The sequence below is a fragment of the Zootoca vivipara genome, chromosome 8 (genome assembly GCF_965207765.1).
Source record: "Zootoca vivipara chromosome 8, rZooViv2.hap1.1, whole genome shotgun sequence".
Classification (NCBI taxonomy): domain Eukaryota; kingdom Metazoa; phylum Chordata; class Lepidosauria; order Squamata; family Lacertidae; genus Zootoca; species Zootoca vivipara.
This window is the reverse complement of record NC_142591.1, coordinates 80,794,855-80,818,063: the sequence shown is the minus strand read 5'-3', so window position 1 is coordinate 80,818,063 and position 23,209 is coordinate 80,794,855. Positions and strand designations below refer to the sequence as shown.

The 23,209-nt window shown below is 44.3% G+C and overlaps 1 protein-coding gene across 2 annotated transcripts in view; it reads left to right on the top strand.

Annotated features, from left to right (window-relative positions):
- The window catches only part of FAM135B (family with sequence similarity 135 member B), a 114,431-nt gene that overhangs the window by 27,914 nt on the left and 63,308 nt on the right, over positions 1-23,209 (top strand). For both annotated transcript variants that reach the window (XM_035125308.3, XM_088675998.1), the window contains exons 3-6: positions 2,003-2,082; positions 16,653-16,792; positions 17,693-17,763; positions 21,487-21,660. In XM_035125308.3, the coding sequence (XP_034981199.3) occupies positions 2,003-2,082; positions 16,653-16,792; positions 17,693-17,763; positions 21,487-21,660 (465 nt within the window). The remainder of the gene's footprint in view (positions 1-2,002; positions 2,083-16,652; positions 16,793-17,692; positions 17,764-21,486; positions 21,661-23,209) is intronic.

The following is a 23,209-nucleotide window of genomic DNA, read 5'->3' as shown; positions in this document are numbered from 1 at the left end:
CCCTTCTATTTGCCAGGAGGTGATGGGACCAGTGGCCATGATCTTGGTTTTTTTGATGTTGAGCTTCAGACCATATTTTGCGCTCTCCTCTTTCACCCTCATTAAAAGGTTCTTTAATTCCTCCTCGCTTTCTGCCATCAAGGTTGTGTCATCTGCATATCTGAGGTTGTTGATATTTCTTCCGGCAATCTTAATTCCGGCTTGGGATTCATCTAGTCCAGCCTTTCGCATGATGAATTCTGCATATAAGTTAAATAAGCAGGGAGACAATATACAACCTTGTCGTACTCCTTTCCCAATTTTGAACCACTCAGTTGTTCCATATCCAGTTCTAACTGTAGCTTCTTGTCCCACATAGAGATTTCTCAGGAAACAGATGAGGTGATCAGGCACTCCCATTTCTTTAAGAACTTGCCATAGTTTGCTGTGGTCGACACAGTCAAAGGCTTTTGCATAGTCAATGAAGCAGAAGTAGACGTTTTTCTGGAACTCTCTAGCTTTCTCCATAATCCAGCGCATGTTTGCTATTTGGTCTCTGGTTCCTCTGCCCTTTCGAAATCCAGCTTGCACTTCTGGGAGTTCTCGGTCCACATACTGCCTAAGCCTGCCTTGTAGAATTTTAAGCATAACCTTGCTAGCGTGTGAAATGAGCGCAATTGTGCGGTAGTTGGAGCATTCTTTGGCACTGCCCTTCTTTGGAATTGGGATGTAGACTGATCTTCTCCAATCCTCTGGCCATTGCTGAGTTTTCCAAACTTGCTGGCATATTGGGAGTAGCACCTTAACAGCATCATCTTTTAAAATTTTAAATAGTTCAGCTGGAATATCATCACTTCCACTGGCCTTGTTATTAGCAGTGCTTTCTAAGGCCCATTTGACTTCACTCTCCAAGATGTCTGGCTCAAGGTCAGCAACCACACTACCTGGGGTGTATGAAACCTCCATGTCTTTCTGGTATAATTCCTCTGTGTATTCTTGCCACCTCTTCTTGATGTCTTCTGCTTCTGTTAGGTCCTTACCACTTTTGTCCTTGATTATGGTAATCTTTGTACGAAATGTTCCTTTCATATCTCCAATTTTCTTGAACAGATCTCTGGTTTTCCCCATTCTATTGTTTTCCTCTATTTCTTTGCATTGCTCATTTAAGAAGACCCTCTTGTCTCTTCTTGCTGTTTTTTGGAAATCTGCATTCAGTTTCCTGTATCTTTCCCTATCTTCCTTGCATTTTGCTTGCCTCCTCTCCTCCGCTATTTGTAAGGCCTCGTTGGACAGCCATTTTGCTTTCTTGCATTTCCTTTTCCTTGGGATGGTTTTCGTTGCTGCCTCCTGTATAATGTTACGAGCCTCCATCCATAGTTCTTCAGGCACTCTGTCCACCAAATCTAAATCCTTAAACCTGTTCCTCACTTCCACTGTGTATTCATAAGGGATTTGATTCAGATTGTATCTTACTGGCCCAGTGGTTTTTCCTACTTTCTTCAGTTTAAGCTGGAATTTTGCTATAAGAAGCTGATGATCTGAGTTACAGTCAGCTCCAGGTCTTGTTTTTGCTGATTGTATAGAGCTTCTCCATCTTTGGCTGCAGAGAATATAATCAATCTGATTTCGATGCTGCCCATTTGGTGATATCCATGTGTAGAGTCGTCTCTTGTGTTGTTGGAAGAGAGTGTTTGTGATGACCAGCTTGTTCTCTTGACAGAACTCTATTAGCCTGTGCCCTGCTTCATTTTGAACTCCAAGGCCAAACTTGCCAGTTGTTCCTTTTATCTCTTGATTCCCTACTTTAGCATTCCAATCCCCTGCAATGAGAAGAACATCCTTCTTTGGTGTCATTTCTAGAAGGTGTTGTAGGTCTTCATAGAATTGGTCAATTTCACTTTCTTCAGCTCCGGTAGTTGGTGCATAAACTTGGATTACTGTGATGTTAAAAGGTCTGCCTTGGATTCGTTTTGTCTAATAGTTTTCTTTTTTTCCTCCAAAAAACCTCTCTCTCTCTCTCTAGGTATTACTTGGTGCACGCAAGTCTGAAAGTCCCACCCAGGATCCCACATCGATTGCTGGCGACCATCGTTGAACAAACAGGTGAGAAAATAAAGGAGAGAGAAATGGCTTCAAATGAGGGGAGTTCAACCTGGCTTGAGGGTTGGAGCCAGAAACTCAAGAGGGTGCACTGAAAGAGCCATACTGCAATTGACAAAGCTGAAGTTGAGTCTAAAATAGTTCTGCAAAACCTCAAAGTGTATAGACTTAGCTGGGACAGCAGTGTGGTTACCTATTCATTTCCGTGCCCGTTTAAAAATCCTGGTGATGACTTTTAAAGAACTAAATGGTTCAGGACAAGCTCACACTTATAGAAACCTGTCTGAATCTTGAGATCAGAATCAAAGGCCGTGCCTATCAGCTACCGTCAAGACCTATTAGATCACATTTTCACCATACATTTAAAACACTATTATTTGTTTAGTCGTTTAGTCGTGTCCGACTCTTCGTGACCCCATGGACCATAGCACGCCAGGCACTCCTGTCTTCCACTGCCTCCCGCAGTTTGGTCAGACTCATGTTCATAGCTTTGAGAACACTGTCCAACCATCTCGCCCTCTGTCGTCCCCTTCTCCTAGTGCCCTCAATCTTTCCCAACATCAGGGTCTTTTCTAGGGAGTCTTCTCCTCTCATGAGGTGGCCAAAGTATTGGAGCCTCAGCTTCAGGATCTGTCTTTCCAGTGAGCACTCAGGGCTGATTTCCTTCAGAATTGATAGGTTTGATCTTCTTGCACTATTATACCTCCTTTAAATAGTCTTGGCTTTCCCCAAAGAATCCCGAGAACTGCAGTTTGTTAAGGGTGCTAAGAGCCGTTGAGAGACCCCATCCCCCTCACAGAGCTACAATTCCCAGAGTGGTTTAACAACCCACCCTCCCAGGGAACCCTTTGTTTTTTTAAAAAAACAAATAAACAATTCAACAACATTTCAAATTTAGCAGTCAGTCATTCCACCTATGATTCCCCTCCCCCTCCCTCCCTCCCTGGTTCCCTCAAAATTTCAATTTATGCTGCATATCATAGTTACTCTGCACCTTCACCTTACCTCACAGGAAAAACAAAAAGTTCACCCCACTACTGTTCTTACTCAAATCCTATTTGCGTTTTAACATTTTTAGGTATTCTGAAAATATTTTCCAATCTTCTTTAAAACCAGTCTCTTCCTGATCTCTTAAAACTTGCCATTTCTACTTATTCTATCAATTTCAGCTGCCATTCTTGTTTGTTGGGGACCACTTCAATGACATTTACTTCCAAAAAGTGAAATTATTGTGGCAGTCTGATGCATACCGTCAGGGAAATTTGTCTGGATTGCTCCCACCCACAAAAGTAAAATACCATGGGAATGACAAATTCAGTTTTGTTTGATTCCGTTTCACTGCTGTTTTAAATATGACTTACTGAAGGAGCACAATTTTTCTTCATTCTGCGAAAGATGTGTTTGATGAGCCCTTTGATGCTGTCCCAACAAGTTTGTGCTGCTCATTGTTCAGTGGAGCACGAAAGAATCAAGACTCGGGATTGTATCAAATTGCTGTCATTAGTACCAGTAACGCTCGAGGAAGCAATTCCTGCCTCCATCAACTGGAAGCGAATTTACTGCCTTTTGAAGTACAAGACAGAGGACAAACCTTTTTTATTTTCCATTGAATGCCGTATGATTATTATTTTTAATGCTGTAATGAACCTGCCTGAATAATATCCAGGATTTTACAGGTTAATGTTTTAAAAGGCACAAATACCAATGTTAGGGAGGCTTACGTGAATCTGGCAGGTCCCATTTTGAAAATGGATTGCTGTAGTTCTGCTGGCGCCAACAGTTATCCCAAACAGACCTATCTGATTTGGGCTCTCCAATTCGCTTTCTGTCAAGAAAAGAATAATTAGCTGCTGGGTGTACAAACTCTTTTTTAACGCAACCTAGCTAGGGGCTTAAGAATGAGGAAATGTATCTACAGGCACATCCCTTTGGGAAGCAAATGATCTCTTCAGACTCGATGGATGAGCATTAGAATGGCACATGTTGTTTAATGTAATTCCTGCCTTAGAGCACACACAACCACAACTTTCCACACTGTTTTCACATAGGTGTTTTTTGTTTGTTTGTTTTGAGATTCAGCAACTCTTTATTTGGCCAAGGCACTTCCGAGCAGGGGCATAGGAAGAGGGGGGCGATGGGAGCGTGCCGCCCACTGCAGCGCGATCCTGGTACGGTGCCATCGTGGCTGCTCCCAGCCCACGCTGGGCGCCCTGACCCCACAGACGGCGGCCCTTGTCCCCAGAATGTGTGCCATGCCCCCAGAACGTGCACCATGCCCATGCGGGCGGCGCGCTCCGCTCCCGGGATGCGCACCAGCCCCGCCCTGCCTGCTCTCTGCCCCCAGTGCCGGAGCATGAAGCTCTGCCACTGCTTCCGTGGGCAGAGACAAAAAAGGCACGAGGGTGGAATTGACACACCTCCTCTTTCCCACTTTAGTTTAGAGGAGTAGCCTCCATAGCTTGCTATTCTGGTGCTGGATAGAGTTGCAGATTGGGCTTCCCGCCATTTATATCTGACTGCATCCCATTCCTGGAACCTTGAAAAATGAACTTGGGTTTATGAAAATAACAGCGATAAGTGGCTACATTTATATTACTGACTTCCGTGTGAGGAAATTAATAGGGATATCTTACTTTCCCATCGTCCGTAATGGAATAGTGTTAGAGAAGCAGTTAGCTATCGCTCTTTCCATTGGGCTAATTGGAAATGTCAAAAGGCGAGGCTGAGTTGAAGGATTGATTATAGAGCCGTGGAACTTTTCGGCAGGAGTTATGCTTTGAGAAGAAAGGGATGAAGATGATCACCATGACAGGAAGCGGCAGATCATGCCTTAACATGCCAATCTTAAAGCTCAGAGTAAGTTTAGAGTAAAATACAGCCCAGGAAACTGAGTGAAGTCCATCGGCATCAATATTAGGAGCCAACTCCTAGGGGCGGAAGTCCCTTCGCCTCCCCCAATAAAATATTGGAGTGGGCCGGGGGTCCCCAAAGCTGATGGGCATTGCCATTCAAATGGTGTGTGTGCTGCATCTTGTGATCGATAATATGCGGCTGGCCTTTCTGCCACCCCCCCCCCCAAATATTATATTCAAGTTGGCACCCCTGGCATGACCAGAGGCAAAAAAGGGTGTTGCAATAGAAGTGACTTTTACCTCTGTACAGTAGGCCATGTCCCAGCCCTGCAACAACCGGAGGTCACTGCAGACATTGTCCTTCACCCACCATTCAGGCAAACAAGCAAGAGGTATTCCAAGGCACTTAGGCAGGGTGCAGAACAGGGTTAGTGGGGGCGTGGCCTTGGGAAAGAGGGCGTGGTCTGGGAAGGAGGTGTAGGGGAAGTCCTATGGGCCATATAAGTCAGCCTGGAGAGTCATATTTGGCCTGGGCTTCTCCAGGTAGCTCACTGTGGGGGGATGGATGAATAAACCTCCTGGATTTTATGACTGCAGAAACTCTCAGCAGCTATCTGGCAATGCACACCACTGATATGCATTCCGTTTCATAGGTCAATTCACACAGGTACTCTTACAAGTGACACTTCCTCAACTTCCATGGTTGTTGGGTGGTTTTTTTGGGGGGGTGGGGAGTCTGTTGTGTGTTGAGCCCCATTGGGAGACTAGGTTCATTTCCCAGCCCTGGTAACTGCAGAAGACAATAGGGTGGGGAATAACTGCTTGCTTCAAGCTCTCCCATGCTGTCGTCGTTGTTAGAGGTTTGTGTGCCTAGGTAAAGTAACTGTGGAATTGCTGTCTTTAAATTAGTAGCATCTCATGAGTGAATGCCCTTTGGGAGGAAAGGATGGTTTCAAATGATGCAGGCCCTGGTAGCGTGGAATGTTTGCTTTTAGTTCAAACAGATCAGACTTTCCTTAAAGGTCAGGAACTGACAGGGCTCATGAATTACAAGACAAGCTATGATCCTTCGTTATATGGTCCATTTGCTACATCCTTGCAGAGCTTCAAAGAAGCAGACCAGCGTGACTTAGGCCATATTCACATCACACAGTTAAAGAACTATGATACCCCTAGCTAAACAATCATGGCTTCCCCCAAATAATTCTGGGAGCTATAGCTTTTTTATGGGTGCTGAGAGTTGTTAGGAGTGTATCAGAGCTGGCATGGTGAGGCTGCAAGCTTCCCCAGAGGGCTGGGGTGTGTGTGTGTCTGTCAAGCAGTGAGTAACAGTGGGAACTGAAAATGAATGATGTCCTATGTCTGCCAAAGCTATGAATGAAATCCTCAACACAAATCTTCCTGGAGTCAGAGGTGGATTTAGGGGAGTGTGACTCCAAGAAGCTATGAGCTATATGCCGTGCAGGGCCACCCACAACAGGAAGGTCATAGCCGAGAGTTTAGACTAAATGTGAGCCACCTGGAGAAGGAACTGGGAAACCACTCCAGTATTTTGTCAAGAAAACTCCATGGACATAAGAAAGGAGAAGCTTTGAGAAGAAAGTGAGAGTTTCCAAGCATGCTCTGGTTCATGGGGTCACAGAGAGTCGAACACAACTAAAACGACTAAACAACAATGGTCGATTTGATTGCACTGACTGCAGAGCCTCTATGGTATGGTTACCATATTTCTAGAAGTAAAATTCAGAACAGTTGTTTAGCTTGATATATATATATATATATATATATATATATATATATATATATATATATATAACAAAGCTGTTAAAGCAATCAGCCACAAAATCCTGGACATTTTCTAAAATCCCTCCCCCCCCCCGCCACTATTTTTGCTATTTTCCCCAGTTAAATTCTGTATGGTGACCCTAAACTATGTTGTAGAATGGAAGGCAGGTGGCGGGGGACACAAAATTTTGGTGTCACCACACAGGACCAAAAGCTCTGCCACTGCTGGAGTGGGTGATATTGTCAAGTTATCTGAATGCACACTCATGTTTGTTTTTCTTCTTTGCAAGATATCAAACCCTGCTTTTGCCCAGATGTGCATAGCGAATCATGTACTTCGCTAGGCTATGATCTGAAATAATTATGTGCATTGATAGTGTGTGAGCATTAATAGCCTTAGCGTAAACCTTTGGTGTTAACACTTGCCATTGGGTGAGTGTGTAGTCATGCTTTTAAGGTTGTCACAGGATGCAATGTGATAAAGCTCCCCATTTTGAGTGTGAAAAGGCCAGTGTGGTGTAATGGTTAAGAGTGGTAGACTTGTAATCTGGTGAACCGGGGTCACATCTTGTATTGGTGTATGTAGCTTCCTCACGAGTAAGCATCTCCAAATCCCATGCTTGGTTTTTACAGGGTTTTATTATATACATATGTACAAGACAGAGCATCAAAAAGCGTGACTGTGCTAATCCGATTCAGAATCCGGAAATGCCTCCTTTCATGATTTCCACCAGCATAACCCCCGGGGCACCCTGAACCTCCTCCGTTGGTCTCTCCTCTTCCCCCCCTCCTCTGTTGGGGTGAGGGTGCTGGTGTAGCACCCTCTCCACTAGAGCTGCTCAGTTGAAGGACCGGCGCTGTAGCTCCTGGAGCCTCCCCCTCTTGAATGCTTTGGTCCGCCCTCTGCAACTCTTCCTCTGGCGCTCCCATCTCCACAACATCCCTAAGGGTTTGCGTCTCCTCCTGAACCCCAGTCCCACCTTCCGGAGGAAGCTGCCAGGCGCTAGGCTCTGGGGCTTTGGCAGTGTCCGAGAGCCCTTGCTCTGATTCACCAGGCTCTCCGCTGACCCCTGGTGGTCCCCTGACACGTCTCCGCTCCTCCACATGCAGCTGCTGGGTGACCTTGGGATAGTCACACTTCTTTGAAGTCTCTCAGCCCCACTCACCTCACAGAGTGTTTGTTGTGGGGGAGGAAGAGAAAGGAGAATGTTAGCCGCTTTGAGACTCCTTTGGGTAGAGATAAAGCGGGATATCAAATCCAGACTCCTCCTCCTCCTCTTCTTCTCCATCACATGGTTTAAGTGCCACACAGGCAGATTTTACAAGCTAGCTTTCTGAGTAAGCATTTTCATGAATGTTAAAGACTGGCTGCATTTACATTCTCAATCCCATGGGGAAGAGGCACCAGGGCTACACTGAAATGTAATTACTGTAGAAGTAACTGAAAAAGAACAATGGCTCCCTCCCTCTCTCTCTCTCTCTCTCTCTCTCTCTCTCTCTCTCTCTCTCTCTCTCTCTCTCTCTCTCTCTCTCCTTGTGTGTGTGTGTGTACAGTAGCATATGTTATTACCTGTTCCTGCTATAAAGAGGAGCTTAGGTGAGAAAGTTGTCATTTCATCACTTGCCTTTAATTAGGTTTTATTTAAGGAAAGCATATTGGCCCGAAAAATGCAAAAGACGTACAGAAGCTAGGTAAACATCACCATCTGCTTGTGACCTCTGGTCTCCCTCAGCAACACACACACACACATAGAATCATAGAATCGTAGAGTTGGAAGAGACCACAAGGGCCATCCAGTCCAACCCCCTGCCAAGCAGGAAACACCATCAAAGCATTCTTGACATATGCCTGTCAAGCCTCTGCTTAAAGACCTCCAAAGAAGGAGACTCCACCACACCCCTTGGCAGCAAATTCCACTTCCGAACAGCTCTTACTGTCCGGAAGTTCTTCCTAATGTTTAGGTGGAATCTTCTTTCTTGCAGTTTGAATCCATTGCTCCGTGTCCGCTTCTCTGGAGCAGCAGAAAACAACCATTCACCCTCCTCTATATGACATCCTTTTATATATTTGAACATGGCTATCATATCACCCCTTAACCTTCTCTTCTCCAGGCTGAACATACCCAGCTCCCTAAGCCATTCCTCATAAGGCATCGCTTCCAGGCCTTACACACACACACCAACACACACACACACACACACCACTTTGCAGGCAGTTACTGGTGACATTGCAATGTGAGCTCAAGCTTGCAGCTCAGAAGCAGATCACTTTCTTTGTATGCATAACAGGCCGTGGCAGAGTCCTAGCATGACTAGGTAAGGGCTTTTACCCAGGGCTAAGCTGAACATTGAGCATTCTTTTTGTGCATCCTTCAGTATGTGCAAATCTGACCCTTCTCGCACTACCCTGGAAGCAAACAATGGAGGAACAGTTCAATTGCCCTCCTGTAGTGCTGAGCTTAAGATTTAGATCAGGGGTCCCCAGACTTACCGGGCTTCGGGCCGGTGCCCGCCGCGCCGACCGCGTGGCGGGCCGGAGAGCAGGGGAGTGCGCGCCCGTGCGCATGCGCACACGCACACGGTCGGAAAAAAATTGCTTGTGCGCATGCGTATGGGCCTCCCCCGACCCGGAAGTGCATCGGAAATGACCTCTTCTGGGTCGGGAGAGGCCCATACGCATGCACACAAAGGATTTTCGGCGATTTTTAGACGTTTTTGAAGATCGCCGCCGCGCCGCGCGCCGTAAGAGCAGGCGGCGGCAGCGGGCGGCGGGGGGCGTCGCGGGCCGGATTGGGAGGCTAATTGGGCCGCATCCGGCCCGGGGGCCGTAGTCTGGGGACCCCTGATTTAGATGTTAGAACTTCTGGGTATCCTCTCCCCCCCCCCAAAGGCTGTCAGGAGATAACAGGGCCTTCTCGGTAGTGACATCCTCCCTGTGGAACCCCTTTCCTTCAGATGTCAGGAGATAAAGAAATACACAACTTTTAGAAGACATCTGAAGGCAGCCCTGTATAGGGAAGTTTTTAATGTTTGATGTTTTATTATGTTTTTATATGTGTTGGAGGTCGCCCATAGTGGCTGGGGAAACCTAGCCAGATGGGCAGGGTATAAATAAGATGATGATTGTGATGATGAAGATGATGATCTTAGGGAAGAGCCACTGCTTGTTCTCCTCCAAAAAGGACTTGTAATCACAGTTGCTACCCAGATGCCTGTGGGAAACCCACAAACAGGACCGAAGCACAGGAACACTCTCCTTTTTTGTGGTTTCCAACAACTCATATTTGAAAGCAGTAGAGAACCCGCCCAAGTGACGCTGACACCAAAACCCCACACATACACTAAAGCAAAATAATGCAATTTTTACCACCCCACCCCCTTTCCTAAACTTTATCTGTAGGCAACACTAGTGTTCTTTTTTTTCCAGGGGAACGCAGGGGTACGCATACCCCTAAACATTTTGTGAATCTATGTTTGGCCTCATTGAGGGGGCAGTATTTCAATATGAGTAGGAAAATGAGAGTACCCCTAAACATTTTTTTTTAAAGAACAAAAACATACTGGGCAACACTAATGCCTCACATCGAATGTAACTGATCTATAGAAAAGACTCTGTGACCTGGAAAAGAGACAATGCATGTACGTTTGCAACCAAAGAAAATCTGTAATAATTTTTTTAAAAAACAAACAAACATTACAGTCATACCTCGGGTTGCGTCCACTGTGGGTTGCGTTCTTTCAGGATACAAATGCGGCGGACTTCTGGGTTCCGCCACGCGTGCATGCGCAGAAGCATTCTGTGTACTTTGTGCACGCGCAGAAGCACACTATCGCGCTTTCACGCATGCACTCTATCACCGCTCAGGTTGCGGACTTTTCAGGGTGCGAACAGCACCCCGGAACGGATTGGGTCTGCAACCTGAGATACCACTGTCCTGCGCTTGACTGTGGAGGCAGAGAATAGCCAGCATGGCTTGTAGCTTTTGAACTTCTGCAATCATCTTTTAAAACCAATGCAACAGCTTTTTATTATTATTTAATAGTAAGTGGAGGTTTACAAAAGCCCAACCTTTTGGGGGCATGTGTGTCAAATTCTGGGGTGGTATTCCATGGAAATGCCTAACTGCATCATTTCTGATCCCACCGGGTCACATCTGTGCAAAAGCCACTGCCAGCACCCTCTCTCTCTCTTCAAGTAACATTTTGTACAGCAGGATTAGAAACAGAAAAGCACACACCTGCTGAAAGTGAAGGCAACACTCACAGGGCCCCCATTGCAATGCTAGCCACGTCTATCAATCTGAGCATTGCTTTCTTCCTGCGTTCTCAGGCAGGAGGTTTTTAATTAAGGGAAAGCTCTGCAGAGTCTAGTATCTCAATCTGCTTGCATACGACTGGCATTGTCTTGTGGTTGTTTTTAATCGTTGGGGCGGGGGATGGAGGTTCAGGGAGGCCCCCATGTTTTCAAATTACCATCGCTGCTGTGAAAAAAGGGAACAACCAGGGGCAGAAGTGTGTGTGTGTGTGTTTGCTGTTTTTCTTCCGTTACTGCGTTTTTGCACCAGTGGTAAATGGCTTGCCACTTCCTTCATTCAAAGACCATCCGAAGCTTGGGAGGGAAGGGGGGGGGGTGTTGCTGCTGCTTATGGGTGCAGCAAAAGCAAGTTGGGGGGGGGTGTAAAGAGAGAGGGAACCCCACTCTTCCTGCTTGGTTTCTGGAAAGATGGGTTGTGCTGAGATGTCAGAGGGTTGCTGTTAGGATTCCTGTTTCTTGAATTGAAACCATGTGGCATCAGTGAAGGTTCAGGAGGAATCTGGAAGGGTCTAGTGGATGGGGGGTCCGAGCAGGCCCAGGAGCAGTGCCAAAGCAGGTTTCAATTGACCTGAGGGCCTAGCCGCCTAGCTGTTATGTACTGAGCTTGGATCTTAGGACAATAGGCAAGTAGGATCCTAGAATGCAACAACCTGATTGGCCTGCAGTCAGGCCCCAGGAGGAAGTTAATCAGCCTATTAGGCCAGTAGGATCCTAGAACGCAACAATTGATAGGCTTTCAGGAGCAGCCCAATCAGGCTCCAGGAGGGAAGCAGAATCAGCCAATCGGATGGGACCCATTGTGTAAATAATGTATATAAAACCTGAGGTTTTTTTTGGGGGGGGGGGACTCACTCACTGTTTTACAAACTGCAATAAAGAAATCACTACGCGACTCCAAGTATATTTCACTAGCCCTAGGCATGTTTTGTTGTTACCTTAATAAACCATACTTAGACCGTTACCTCACCAGGAAGCTAGCCTGGCTATTCCAGGAATTTGAAATCTTGCTTGGATTTTAACACTTGTTGGATCCAGAAATTAGAAGGATCCAGAAATTAGAAGCCTTCCTCCCCACCAAAAAAACTCAGCAGTATTTACTCATTGATGAGATCAAGGAACATTCCATGGGGAAGTTGTGTTCAAGCCTCGAGAAATCTATCCACTTTCCCACTTAGGTTGCAGCAGGAGGACGAAGGCTCTTAAAACTTGCATGCAAATTTGTTTGTTTTTTACATCTGATCAGCTCAGGTTTAGCAAAGTTTGTCTAAATTAACTAGCACTGTACACACCTATAATGGTTTTTTTAAAAAAAGTAAAAATCGAGAAACATAATCTTGAACCATTACAATGCTGTGCTGCCTTAGAAGAGGTGGTCCTTCCTGGAACAGAGAAGATGAGATGTCTGTTCTAAAATAGCAGTCTATTATTTTTATTACAGGATGGGGTATTATTATTATTATTATTATTATTATTATTATTATTTTGCAGGGCGGGGAGATTATTTCTAATTGTTTTAACTAAACAAAGAATGCTGCCCAGATTTATCAGGGGTAGAGTTTTAATCCATCAAAAGTTTTAAAATTAATTAAGCTGATTTATCAACGCAAAGTTGCAGGCCTAGAATTAATGTAGCAATTAACTTACATGCAGAGAGCTCTGCAAGGTATTCGGTCTGACCTCTGTGGAAGTCCAGGCTTGAGAATTAATTCTGCAATTAATTAATTGGCAACAAGCACCACTTTGATCTTGCAGCCCATGCTTTTGGAAGGTTCATTGGAATTAGCATGCAGAGAAAGCATCCCACGCAATGCCAGTCTTCTCACCGAGCAAGCTGGGGTCAAGGTCAGCTTCCTTCAATGACGTATATTGCTTTAAAAGCCTTGATGAAAGGGACCGGCAAAGAAGTAAATGCACCATAGCAGGGATCCCTCCCATTAAACAGGGCTGGAAGCATCTCTCTGACAACTGTATGCTAGCTCTGTTCTGGTTTGCAATCGTCTCTTCCTACACTGATTTAAAGCATAGTAGAGAGCCTTTGTCATAAAGGTCTACCAGAAGCTTTAACTAAGAAAAAGTGTTTTGTGGCAGTAAAAAGAGCAACAGAGTTATGGTGACATATTTTGTGGGCTACAGTCCACTTCATCAAGTGCACTGGGGGCAGATGATGCACTTTAGTCCATGAGCACATACACCTTCGTAAGAATCCTGTTGGATCAGGTCAAAGGCCCATCTAGTTCAGCATCTTCTCACAGTGACCAACCAAAGCCCGTAGGAAGCTGTAGACAGCACTTGACTGCAACAAGCTTCTCCCCTCCTGTGCTTTCTAGCAGCTGGTATTCAGAGACAGCAGAGGAAGAACATAGACTTCATGACCTGTAGTCATTTATGTCCTTGTCTGCCATGCATTTAATTAACCTTATTCCAAAGTCATCCAAGTTGGTGGCTGTCTTCTGAGTGCAAAGTGTCATAAACGTGTCCACCAACTATAAACGTGTTGGTCTTGAATGTGCCACAAGACTCTTTTGTGCTGCAAAATAGTACCAAAGATATCGAAACGGAGTGGTGGTGAAACCAGCTCATCTAGTCCTACAATATTTTGTCACACGAATGGTTAGAAATGAGTGCTCCAATTCAGGTGTGTGCATGGCTGGCTCAGGGTGTGAGAAAGTCTGTGGCTAAGTTCTCACAGTAAGTCCCGAACCTGAGTAGTTGCCTCATCCTTAAGGTCCTTTGGCCGGTTAACATGCTCTGGGGCTGGCTTTTTTCTCTCTGTTGTCTCTTGAGAGCAGCAAACCTTGTGAGAGAAAGCTTCTCAGCAACCAAACAATTTGTGAGAGAAGGGCCGTGGTTCAAATGTCATAGCTTCAGTCTTCAACATCTCCAGAAAGAGGTGCGGGGCACTTTAGGCAAAAGAAAGTGGCGGTTGCTCTCCAGAGATTTAAGGGTGGGCAGGCATCAGAATGAGAGAGGTTTTCTTCCCTCTCCAGCAGCTGTCCAAGAAAGCCACATGTTTCCACACTTGGGTTGTGGAAGCTGCGACTGTCCTGATGTTGCTGCATCCTATCAACCTCAGTTAGCATGGCCAAAGGCTAGAGAAAATGGGATCTGTAGCCCAACAACTGCAGATTGTGTGCAACAACTGTACAACTGTACAACTGCAACAACTGTGTGTATCTGAAGAAGTGTGCATGCACACGAAAGCTCATACCAAAATATAAACTTAGTTGTTGGTCTTTAAGGTGCTACTGAAGGAATTTTTTTATTTTGCTTCGACTCAGACCAACACGGCTACCTACCTGTAACTAGAACTGCAGAAGAGGTCGCCTACACTTGATTCATACACATGAAGGTCAAAGTACAGTGCCCCTCTTGAAGATTTACAGTGGTACCTTGGTTCTCAAACACCTTGGTTCTCAAATACTTTGGTTCTCAAACTCAAAAACCCCAGAAGTGTTCCAGTTTTCAAACGTTTTTCGGAAGCTGAACATATGATGCAGCTGTTGGCTATTGTTTCCGGGGCACCAGCACCAATCAGAAGCGGTGCCTTGGTTTTTGAACATTTCGGAAGTCAAATGGACTTCCGGAACTGATTAAGTTTGGCGCTTTTGTTTTTGCTATTTATTTTATGTTTTTGAGGCTTTTTCAATTAATTTGATTTTGGGGCTGTGTGGAACTGATTGATTGATTGATTGTGTGACTGTGGAAATGGATAAAATCCCCCCCACCCAAACAATGACTATCATCAGTGCAAGTAAGAATTATTTTTTTAAAAAAAATGTTTATCATCTACAATACTGTCTTATTTATTTTATAGTACAGTACATTGATTATTATGGGGCCCAGGTGGCGCTGTGGTTAAACCACTGAGCCTAGGGCTTGCTGATCAGAAGGTCGGAGGTTCGAATCCCTGTGACGGGGTGAGCTCCCGTTGCTTGGTCCCAGCTCCTGCCAACCTAGCAGTTCGAAAGCACGTCAAAATGCAAGTAGATAAATAGGAACCGCTACAGCGGGAAGGTAAACGGTGTTTCCGTGTGCTGCTCTGGTTCGCCAGAAGCGGCTTTGTCATGCTGGCCACATGACCTGGAAGCTATACGCCGGCTCCCTCGGCCAATAATGCGAGATGAGCGCGCAACCCCAGAGTCGGTCACGACTGGACCTAATGGTCAGGGGTCCCTTTACCTTTTACATTGATTATTGCTTTCATTTTATGGACCAAAGGTCTCGTTAGATAGCAAAATTCATGTTAAGATGCTGTTTCAGTTTTTTTTTTAAAAAAAAAGAAGAAGTCTGGAACGGATTAATTCATTTTGCATTACTTTCTATGGGAAAGCGTGTCTTGGTTTTGGAACGCTTTGGTTTTGGAATGGACTTCCGGAACGGATAAAGTTTGAGAACCAAGGTACCACTGTATTAGCTTGAAACCTGTCTGTGTGTGCATGTGTGTGTGAACTCTTGCAAATCACACTAGCAACACACACACACATTCCCCAAAGACAATAAAGGGATAAGGATTTACCAGAGACAGTAAAACAGGAGAGGCCCTGATATCAGCAGGGACCACCAAAGGGTTTGTAATAGGGACATTCTGGGATCAAATCAGAAGCTGGGATGGCTTTCATAATTCCTAAACTGTCCCTGGAAAATAGAGACCCTTGGAGGACATGCATTATATTGGCCTGTATAAATAATGTCTCTACTATGCTACCAATTATGCACCACTGGGGATCCTGGCAAAGGTATATTTGGAAGAGAAAATTACATTAGGTTCTGTGTCTCTGAAGGGAGTTAGTATATCAAATACACACAAATGCACATACACTTTAAAAAAAAAAAAAACAAAATCAAATAATACAATCAAATTGCTTTTCTTTCTTTTTTGTCCCGGTAGATTAAGAGAGGAATGAATTTGGTCAGTAATGCAGTTTTACCAATGACTCTAGAATGATGAGTTTTAAATGAAAATAAATCAGGCTGCATTGCCTGCCTTTCGAAGAGCTTATCTGCTTCATGCTTTTTATTGTCATCACTGTGGTAGAGCAGATAAATAAGTGTGTGTTTTTTTGTTTTTTGTTTCACTGTCCATGCTTCCATTATGATGTTTGGCTGAAGTGCTGGGGCTGAACAAGGCAGGGACTCAGTGTCTCGTGGAACATTCTCGAAGGAAAACATGTTTTAGTTTGCCAGACCCACCACAAACTGGAAGCCAAAGATAGATGAGAGGAAGCACTGGGGTGTTCCACTTTGGTGTTTAGATGGGGGGAAATGGAGGTTCTGATGCCCCCACATATACTGTTTCCTGTGTGTGTGTGTGTGTGTGTGTGTGTGTGTGTGTTTGTGGAACTTACACCAGGGGAAAAAGGCAGGGGGTACAAGTCAAAACCTATTTTAAAGTCTTGTTTTCACTCTGCCATCTTGCTTCCAAAGAGGTTCCGGATCCGGCGTAACTTTACTCCAGTTTATCTCAAGGTGGCATAAATTACACTGGCTCCCATAGTTCAGATTGCTCCCCCCAAGTGCTTGATGCATTGCAAATGAATAGAAGATTGGGGCCTGATTAATTCTGGATGCCCAGGGTGGAAATCTATCTCCTAGTTATTCTGTTTTTGGATTTTGTTTTGCAGGTGATTCAATTCTTTGTGCAGCCTCTGTCCATGAGAACACCGTCTACAGCAGAGTGTTTCAGATTTTGTACAGGAATGAAGAGATTGTCATCAATGAATCCATGAACTTCAGGGCCCACCTTCTTGTGGATGGTGAAAAGGTGAGTTGTGTTTCTCTCAATTTGGACTCTTGTTTCTCCCTCTTTTACACACACGCATATACACACAAAGAGTGAATCTGGTTCCACTGGCAAGGTATATTGCAGATATTAATATTGTAGAATTTGAAGCAACTGGGAGCATGAAAATAGCAACTGCACCCCCCCCCCCATGCTATGCCACTGCTGGGTCTCTTGACAACTTTTCTGTCAACTTTTCTGTGACTCTCTGGGACCTCTGTCTCTCTATGCCAGGCATCCCCAAACTTCGGCCCTCCAGATGTTTTGGACTACAATTCCCATCATCCCTGACCATTGGTCCCGTTAGCTAGGGATCATGGGAGTTATAGGCCAAAACATCTGGAGGGCCGCAGTTTGGGGATGCCTGCTCTATGCCGTTCTTCAAGTTGCCAGTCAGTTGGCTCTCTGGTACAGTCAAACCTTGGTTCCCAAATGCCTCCATTTTGGAATGTTTTGACTCCTGAATGCCGAAAACCCGGAAGTATATGTTCTGGTTTTTTAACATTTTTCAGAAGCCAAATATCCGACGTGACTACCCCGCTCCTGCAGCCAGTCAGAAGCTGCGGCTTGGCTGTCGAACATTTCGGAAGTCAAATGGGCTTCTGAAACAGATTACGTTTGACACCTGAGGTTTGACAGTAGCTACTTGTGTTTCCTGAGTCCCACTTTAGCAGGAATGCTGGTAGATACTTGCTGATGGGAGCTGAGAATCTTATGCGTCTGAGGTAAATTCATGCTGGTTTAGCAGGGCCCCTTGATAGAGCTCTAACACTCATGCTGCATTTCAGCACATTCTCAGAACACACACACACACACACTATTTGCTATGTGTTGTGAGGCCTTGCTTGTAATGACAGTTCTCTTTTTCAATAACCTCTACAGGTGGAAGAGGCACTAAGAGAAGCAGACTTTCAACTCAAGCTGGACTTGCATTTTACGGACAGTGAGCAACAGTGAGCACTTTTTGCTTTCCTAAGGCAAATCGTTCATTGTGGATTCTGATGCAAACTAGCCCAAATCAGGACTAACCCGTGGATAGAAATGTAGCTGTTCTTTGAATTCGCTCCGAACGTTGCAGCTCTGTCATTAGATAAAAACAAACCAATTAACAAAAAACATGCATACCATGGCCCTGGGTGGCCATGACATCCGCTCTGTGTGATCTGCCTTGTGGCTGCAGTCAGTGATTTCAGCTCAGCTGAGGCAACAGTTCCCCAGCAGTGATTTCAGCTTGTGGAATCTAGCCAGGGCTACATACCTAGCCTAGCATCCCACTTTCATCGCTAGTGTAGCGTAAGTGGGTTCCCATGAGGCAAGACACAGTGATAATAGCAAGAACCTTTATTGAACTAACAGAACTGGGCAACAGGGGCAAAACAACTGCATATATACATTTCTGAAGGCCTAGGCCATTCCCACTCCCAACGTGATTGGCTGTCTAAACTTCCAAGCTGCGAATCATGACTCAGTTCAAGGGCCAATGGCAGAGGCCCAAATCCTGAAATGTTCTGTGATTGGATATCATGTATCAAATCAGAACACAGGAACTCAGAATCCTTAGTCCAGACTCAAGCTCAGGCAAACACAGACCACTGAATACGTAACAAGAAGATATGTTTTAGAAAGTGTTTTGAGATACATTTAGTATTGGGGTCACCAACGTGGCCCCATGGGGTCTTCCTTGGCACTGACATGTCCTCTGAAATTAGGCTTGGAATAAGCAAATAGAATAAGTCAGAGTGTTGTGGCATTTCTGAGATGCGCGTGGCAGCTTCTATGGTTTGCAAATGTACCCTCCACTCCAAAACCTTGGCAGCTGCAGATATCAATAGCCATTTCCTGCACCATTCATCTAAACCTCCCTCTTTTACAGAGCAAGCCTAAGCCTCTTCACTGAGAAGTTCCCTAGAATTCATCCCTAGTAAGTAGGGTTGCATCCCTAGACTTTCAAAAGTTAATCTTCCCTACAGAGGGTCTGCCTCCTTTAGTGCTGCTATGTCCATTGTCCAGATAGATTTTAGGACATGGAATCGCATGAGCAAAAACATTTCCGCATCCCTGGATTGAAGGTAGATTTCTTCCCCCTCCCCACTGGAAACTGTGGGTCCCATGGGGCAGGCTAGATTTGAAAGTGGGTGGTATTCTACCCCACTCCTATTCCTGGGCTCCTCAGTTATTGATGTTCTTTCTGTTCTTTCTTAATTATTGTGTTTTCTGGTTTAAAATGTATTCCGTTTACACATTGCTCTTATATAGTATTTTATTGTGCTGGTTTTGTATTTGGGTTTTTATGGGCTGGCTTTTTCTAACACCTCTTGTGGCTTTATTGTCATACTTTTATTTTGTTTTTGCCCGATGCCTAGAGAATTTATTTTATGAAGAATCTCATAAATACAATAAAGAGATAATATTGCTTGAAGCTGCCTTAGGAGGCAGAGATGTTTTTTTGTTTTGTTTTTGTATTTCTCTTTTTAAGACACTTTGTGTTGCCCTGGGTTAAGATAAAGAAACTAACTCGTAATGATGATGATGGTTTAATCTAAGCAATCATGTCTGGTACATGAATTACTGAATGTATCAACTATTACTATACTGGGCTATTTTGGGGAAATAGAATTTACTAGGGCTCCCTGCACCATGGTGATCATAATCCTTGCTTCTAACATTACGTTCTACGTATGTTCCACCCATGTTCTACCACCACTGTCAGAGGCATTCTGTCTCCGAATACCAGTTGCTGGTAATCACAGATGGACAGAGTTAACTCATGTTAAGCTTGCAGGCTTCTTGCGGGCATTTTTTGCCACTGTGAACACAGGATGCTGGACTAGACAGGTCTTGGTTGGATCCAGCAAACTCATCTCATGTTAAGTCCCTTATGGGGTCAAATCTGGGCTACCTAGCACTGACTGGCCTCAAAGGTTTCCATTGTGAGAAGTGAGGTTACAAGGAACCAGACAGAGGGCCTTCTCGGTAGTGGCACCAGTCCTGTGGAACGCCCTCCCAGCAGATGTCAAGGCAATAAGTAACTATTTTACTTTTAGAAGACAACTGAAGGCGGCCCTGTTTAGGGAAGTTTTTAATGTTTAATGCTGTACTGTTTTAATATTCGGTTGGAAGCCGCCCAGAGTGGCTGGGGGAACCCAGCCAGATGGGCGGGGTATAAATAAATTATTATTATTATTATTATTATTATTATTATTATTATTATTATTATTATTTACAGTATTATGGTGCCATAATTCGAATGTTTGTCAATGGACCACAGAGATTTTTTTTTAAAAAAAGTCCATCAGTGAAATATCTGTACCTGATGTTCCATAAAATCCCTCTTTAGAAGCTTCACCAGACTTTTCAAAAGTCATGTTTTTAACCTTGAAAGTCACACCCCCAATTTAACATTTCTATTCAGTCAGGAATAAGAAAGAAGATTCCAGTAGTGAGAACAGGATCATGAATGAAATGGGCCATTGGCCTGATCCAGTAAGACTCTTATCTTCTTACTTTTTTAAGATGAGAAAATATGAGCTTCTGTGACATCACTAGTACCAAATGCATAGCTGTCAAACTTTTCCCTCTTCTCGCAAGGAATCCTATTTGGAATAAGGGGATTTCCCTTTAAAAAAGGGGAAAGTTGACAGCTATGGCCAAATGCATGGGTGACTGGGGAATATTTTTTTGCACTGGACACTGGATGTTTAGACGCACATTCTCTTTAACAGCACGGACATGGAAATAAAATGGATTGTCCTTTTTTTTTGTCCTAGCTCTTCCTTTACCTCTTGCACAGGCTTCTCGTAAGTCTTAATGACTTGTGTCAGCAGCTTCTCCCAAAATGACAAGTCCAATCACTGACTTTTTTTTTTTTAAAAAAAAGGAACTGTGAATGGTGCAATGCAAGTCACTTTGGGTTTTTCGCAGCAATGTCATAATGTTGACACTGCTGCTACAAGAACAATTAAGAGCTAAGCACCAGCCTTGTAAATGCTCCTCGTTGCTAAGAGAATTGCTGCCAAGTGATAAAAATTCCACTCACGCCATTGTCTCTGGGGCTGCAACAATGCAGAAGATTGAGCCAGCAGAAGGCTCTTCTCAATTAGCTACCAGGCTAACTTAAAGGTGGTAGTATGAGGCCCTGTACAGTTTGGCATCGGGATACCTTGAAGACCAGCTCATTTCTTATAGGCCCAACCAATCACTGTGCTCTGTAGGGGAGAGCCTCCTGCAGATACCATCTCATCAGAAAGTCCATTCCTCCCAATGTGAGATCAGGGCCTTTATCGTGGTGGCACCCTCTCCAGTACATGTCAGGAAGCTGTCATCTCTGTTAATTTGTATTGCATTTTTTTTAAAAGTTTTGTTTTATTGCTTGTGCATTTACTGCCCAGGGCTCCAAACAAACAAACAAATGCAAATTATTTTAACTGGTTTTTTCCCCTATATGTATTTGTTTGAATGGTGTTTTATATGCAATTGTTTTAACTTTTTTGTAGACTGGCAGATGATAGATAGATAGATAGATAGATAGATAGATAGATAGATAGATAGATAGATAGATATGCAACAGTGTTTTATACGCTTTTCTTCCCTTGAGAAGGCAATTGGAGATCCTTCAGGCAAAGCCGTCCATAAATGAAATTGTTATTAACAACAACGGCCATTGCTTCTCCTTCCAGGTTGAAAGATGTCACGTCAATCCCTGTAATCAGCAGCCGCACTTTGGGGCTCCACTTCCACCCGGGCCGAGGGCTGCATCATCATGTGCCCGTCATGTTTGATTACTTCCACCTGTCGGCCATCTCTGTTACCCTGCACGCCTCTCTGGTGGCTCTGCACCAGCCCCTGATCAGGTGAGAGAAACAGGATTCTTGTTTTCATTTTCTGTATGTGCATTTCATGATCTTTGCTATGAGAGGTCAATTGTTCATACAGGACCGATGCTAGGGTTTTTTGCGCCCTAGGCGAGATCACCTTCTGCCCCCCCCCTTAATAAAAAAATGAAATAAAAAATGAATAAAAATAGAAAACAGGAAAAAATAAAAAGTAGAAAAAAAATAAAATAAAAAATAAAAAATAAAAAGTAGACAAATTAAAATAGAAAATAGAAAAAAAATATTAAAATAGAAAATAGAAAAAAATAAAAAGTAGAAAAAAATATTTTAAAAAAAACAGCTGAGAGGCGCGGCACGGTGGCCCCAGGCTCACGCTCCCTGCATGCCTCCGGAGCTTTGCGGGGGGAGCCTGAGCCTGGGGCCGCCTCCACAGCGCCTGTCAGCTGTTGAGCAGCTTCAGGTCACTCTCCGGAGGCACACTCGCACCTTAGGATAGCAGCCTGAAGCCGCTCAACAGGTGACAGGCGCAGTGGAGGCGGCCCCAGGCAGCACCGGCGGGCAGCGGGTAGGCTGGCCAGTGCCCCCTCCATTTTGGTGCCCTAGGCAGCTGCCTAGTTCGCCTTACTAGTTCGCCTTAATGGACGCGCCAGCCCTGTGTTCATATCTCATGTTATGTACTGAGCTTGGATCCTAGAACAATAGGCAGGTAGGATCCTAGAAGGCAGTAACCTGATTGGCCTGCAGGAGCCGCCCAATCCGGCTCCAGGAGGAAGTGAATCAGCAACCTGATTGGCCTGCAGGAACAGTCCAATCAGGCTCCAGGAGGGGAGCTGAATCTGCCAATCACACGGGACCCATTGTGTAAATAATGTAGAGGTTTGGGGGGAAAGCACTCACTCACTGTTTACCATGAGCTGAAATAAAGAGCATGAAATCAACACTCAACTCCGAGTATATTTATTAATTTTTTAAAATAAGTTTTATTGAATTTTCCACTATAGCCATCCAATCATATCACATTAAATATTCCAAATTATACAAATGCATATCAATTAATTCAAAATATTCTACCCAAAAAATTATAACTGAGTATATTTAATCTCATTTGCTTTTTTTTATTTTTTTTAAAATACATTTTATTCCAATTTTCCAAATTCAACAAATTAACAAAACCAATCTTTTATACAAAATCTTATATTCACATCTTTTACCTTGCTCCGCCGAGCTATGACTTCCCCCCCTCCCTTCATGCGGGTTTCTTGTTAATTCCCTTTTTTGCAGTTCCTTTTTTGACATATTGGTCAATTCGTAAGGTTTATTTTAATCCTGCGAGAGTTTTTAATGATCTACAGTTTTTCTCCATATAGTCCACATATTTACTCCAGTCCTTTTGAAACCTTGTCTCCCCCTGGTCACGAATCTTGCATGTCAATCTAGCAAGTTCAGCATAGTCCATCATTTTTATCTGCCACTCCACAATTGTAGGTAATTCCTGTAATTTCCATTTTTGGGCTAACAAAGTCCTAGCCGCGGTTGTTGCATACATAAACAGTGTTTGATCTTCTTT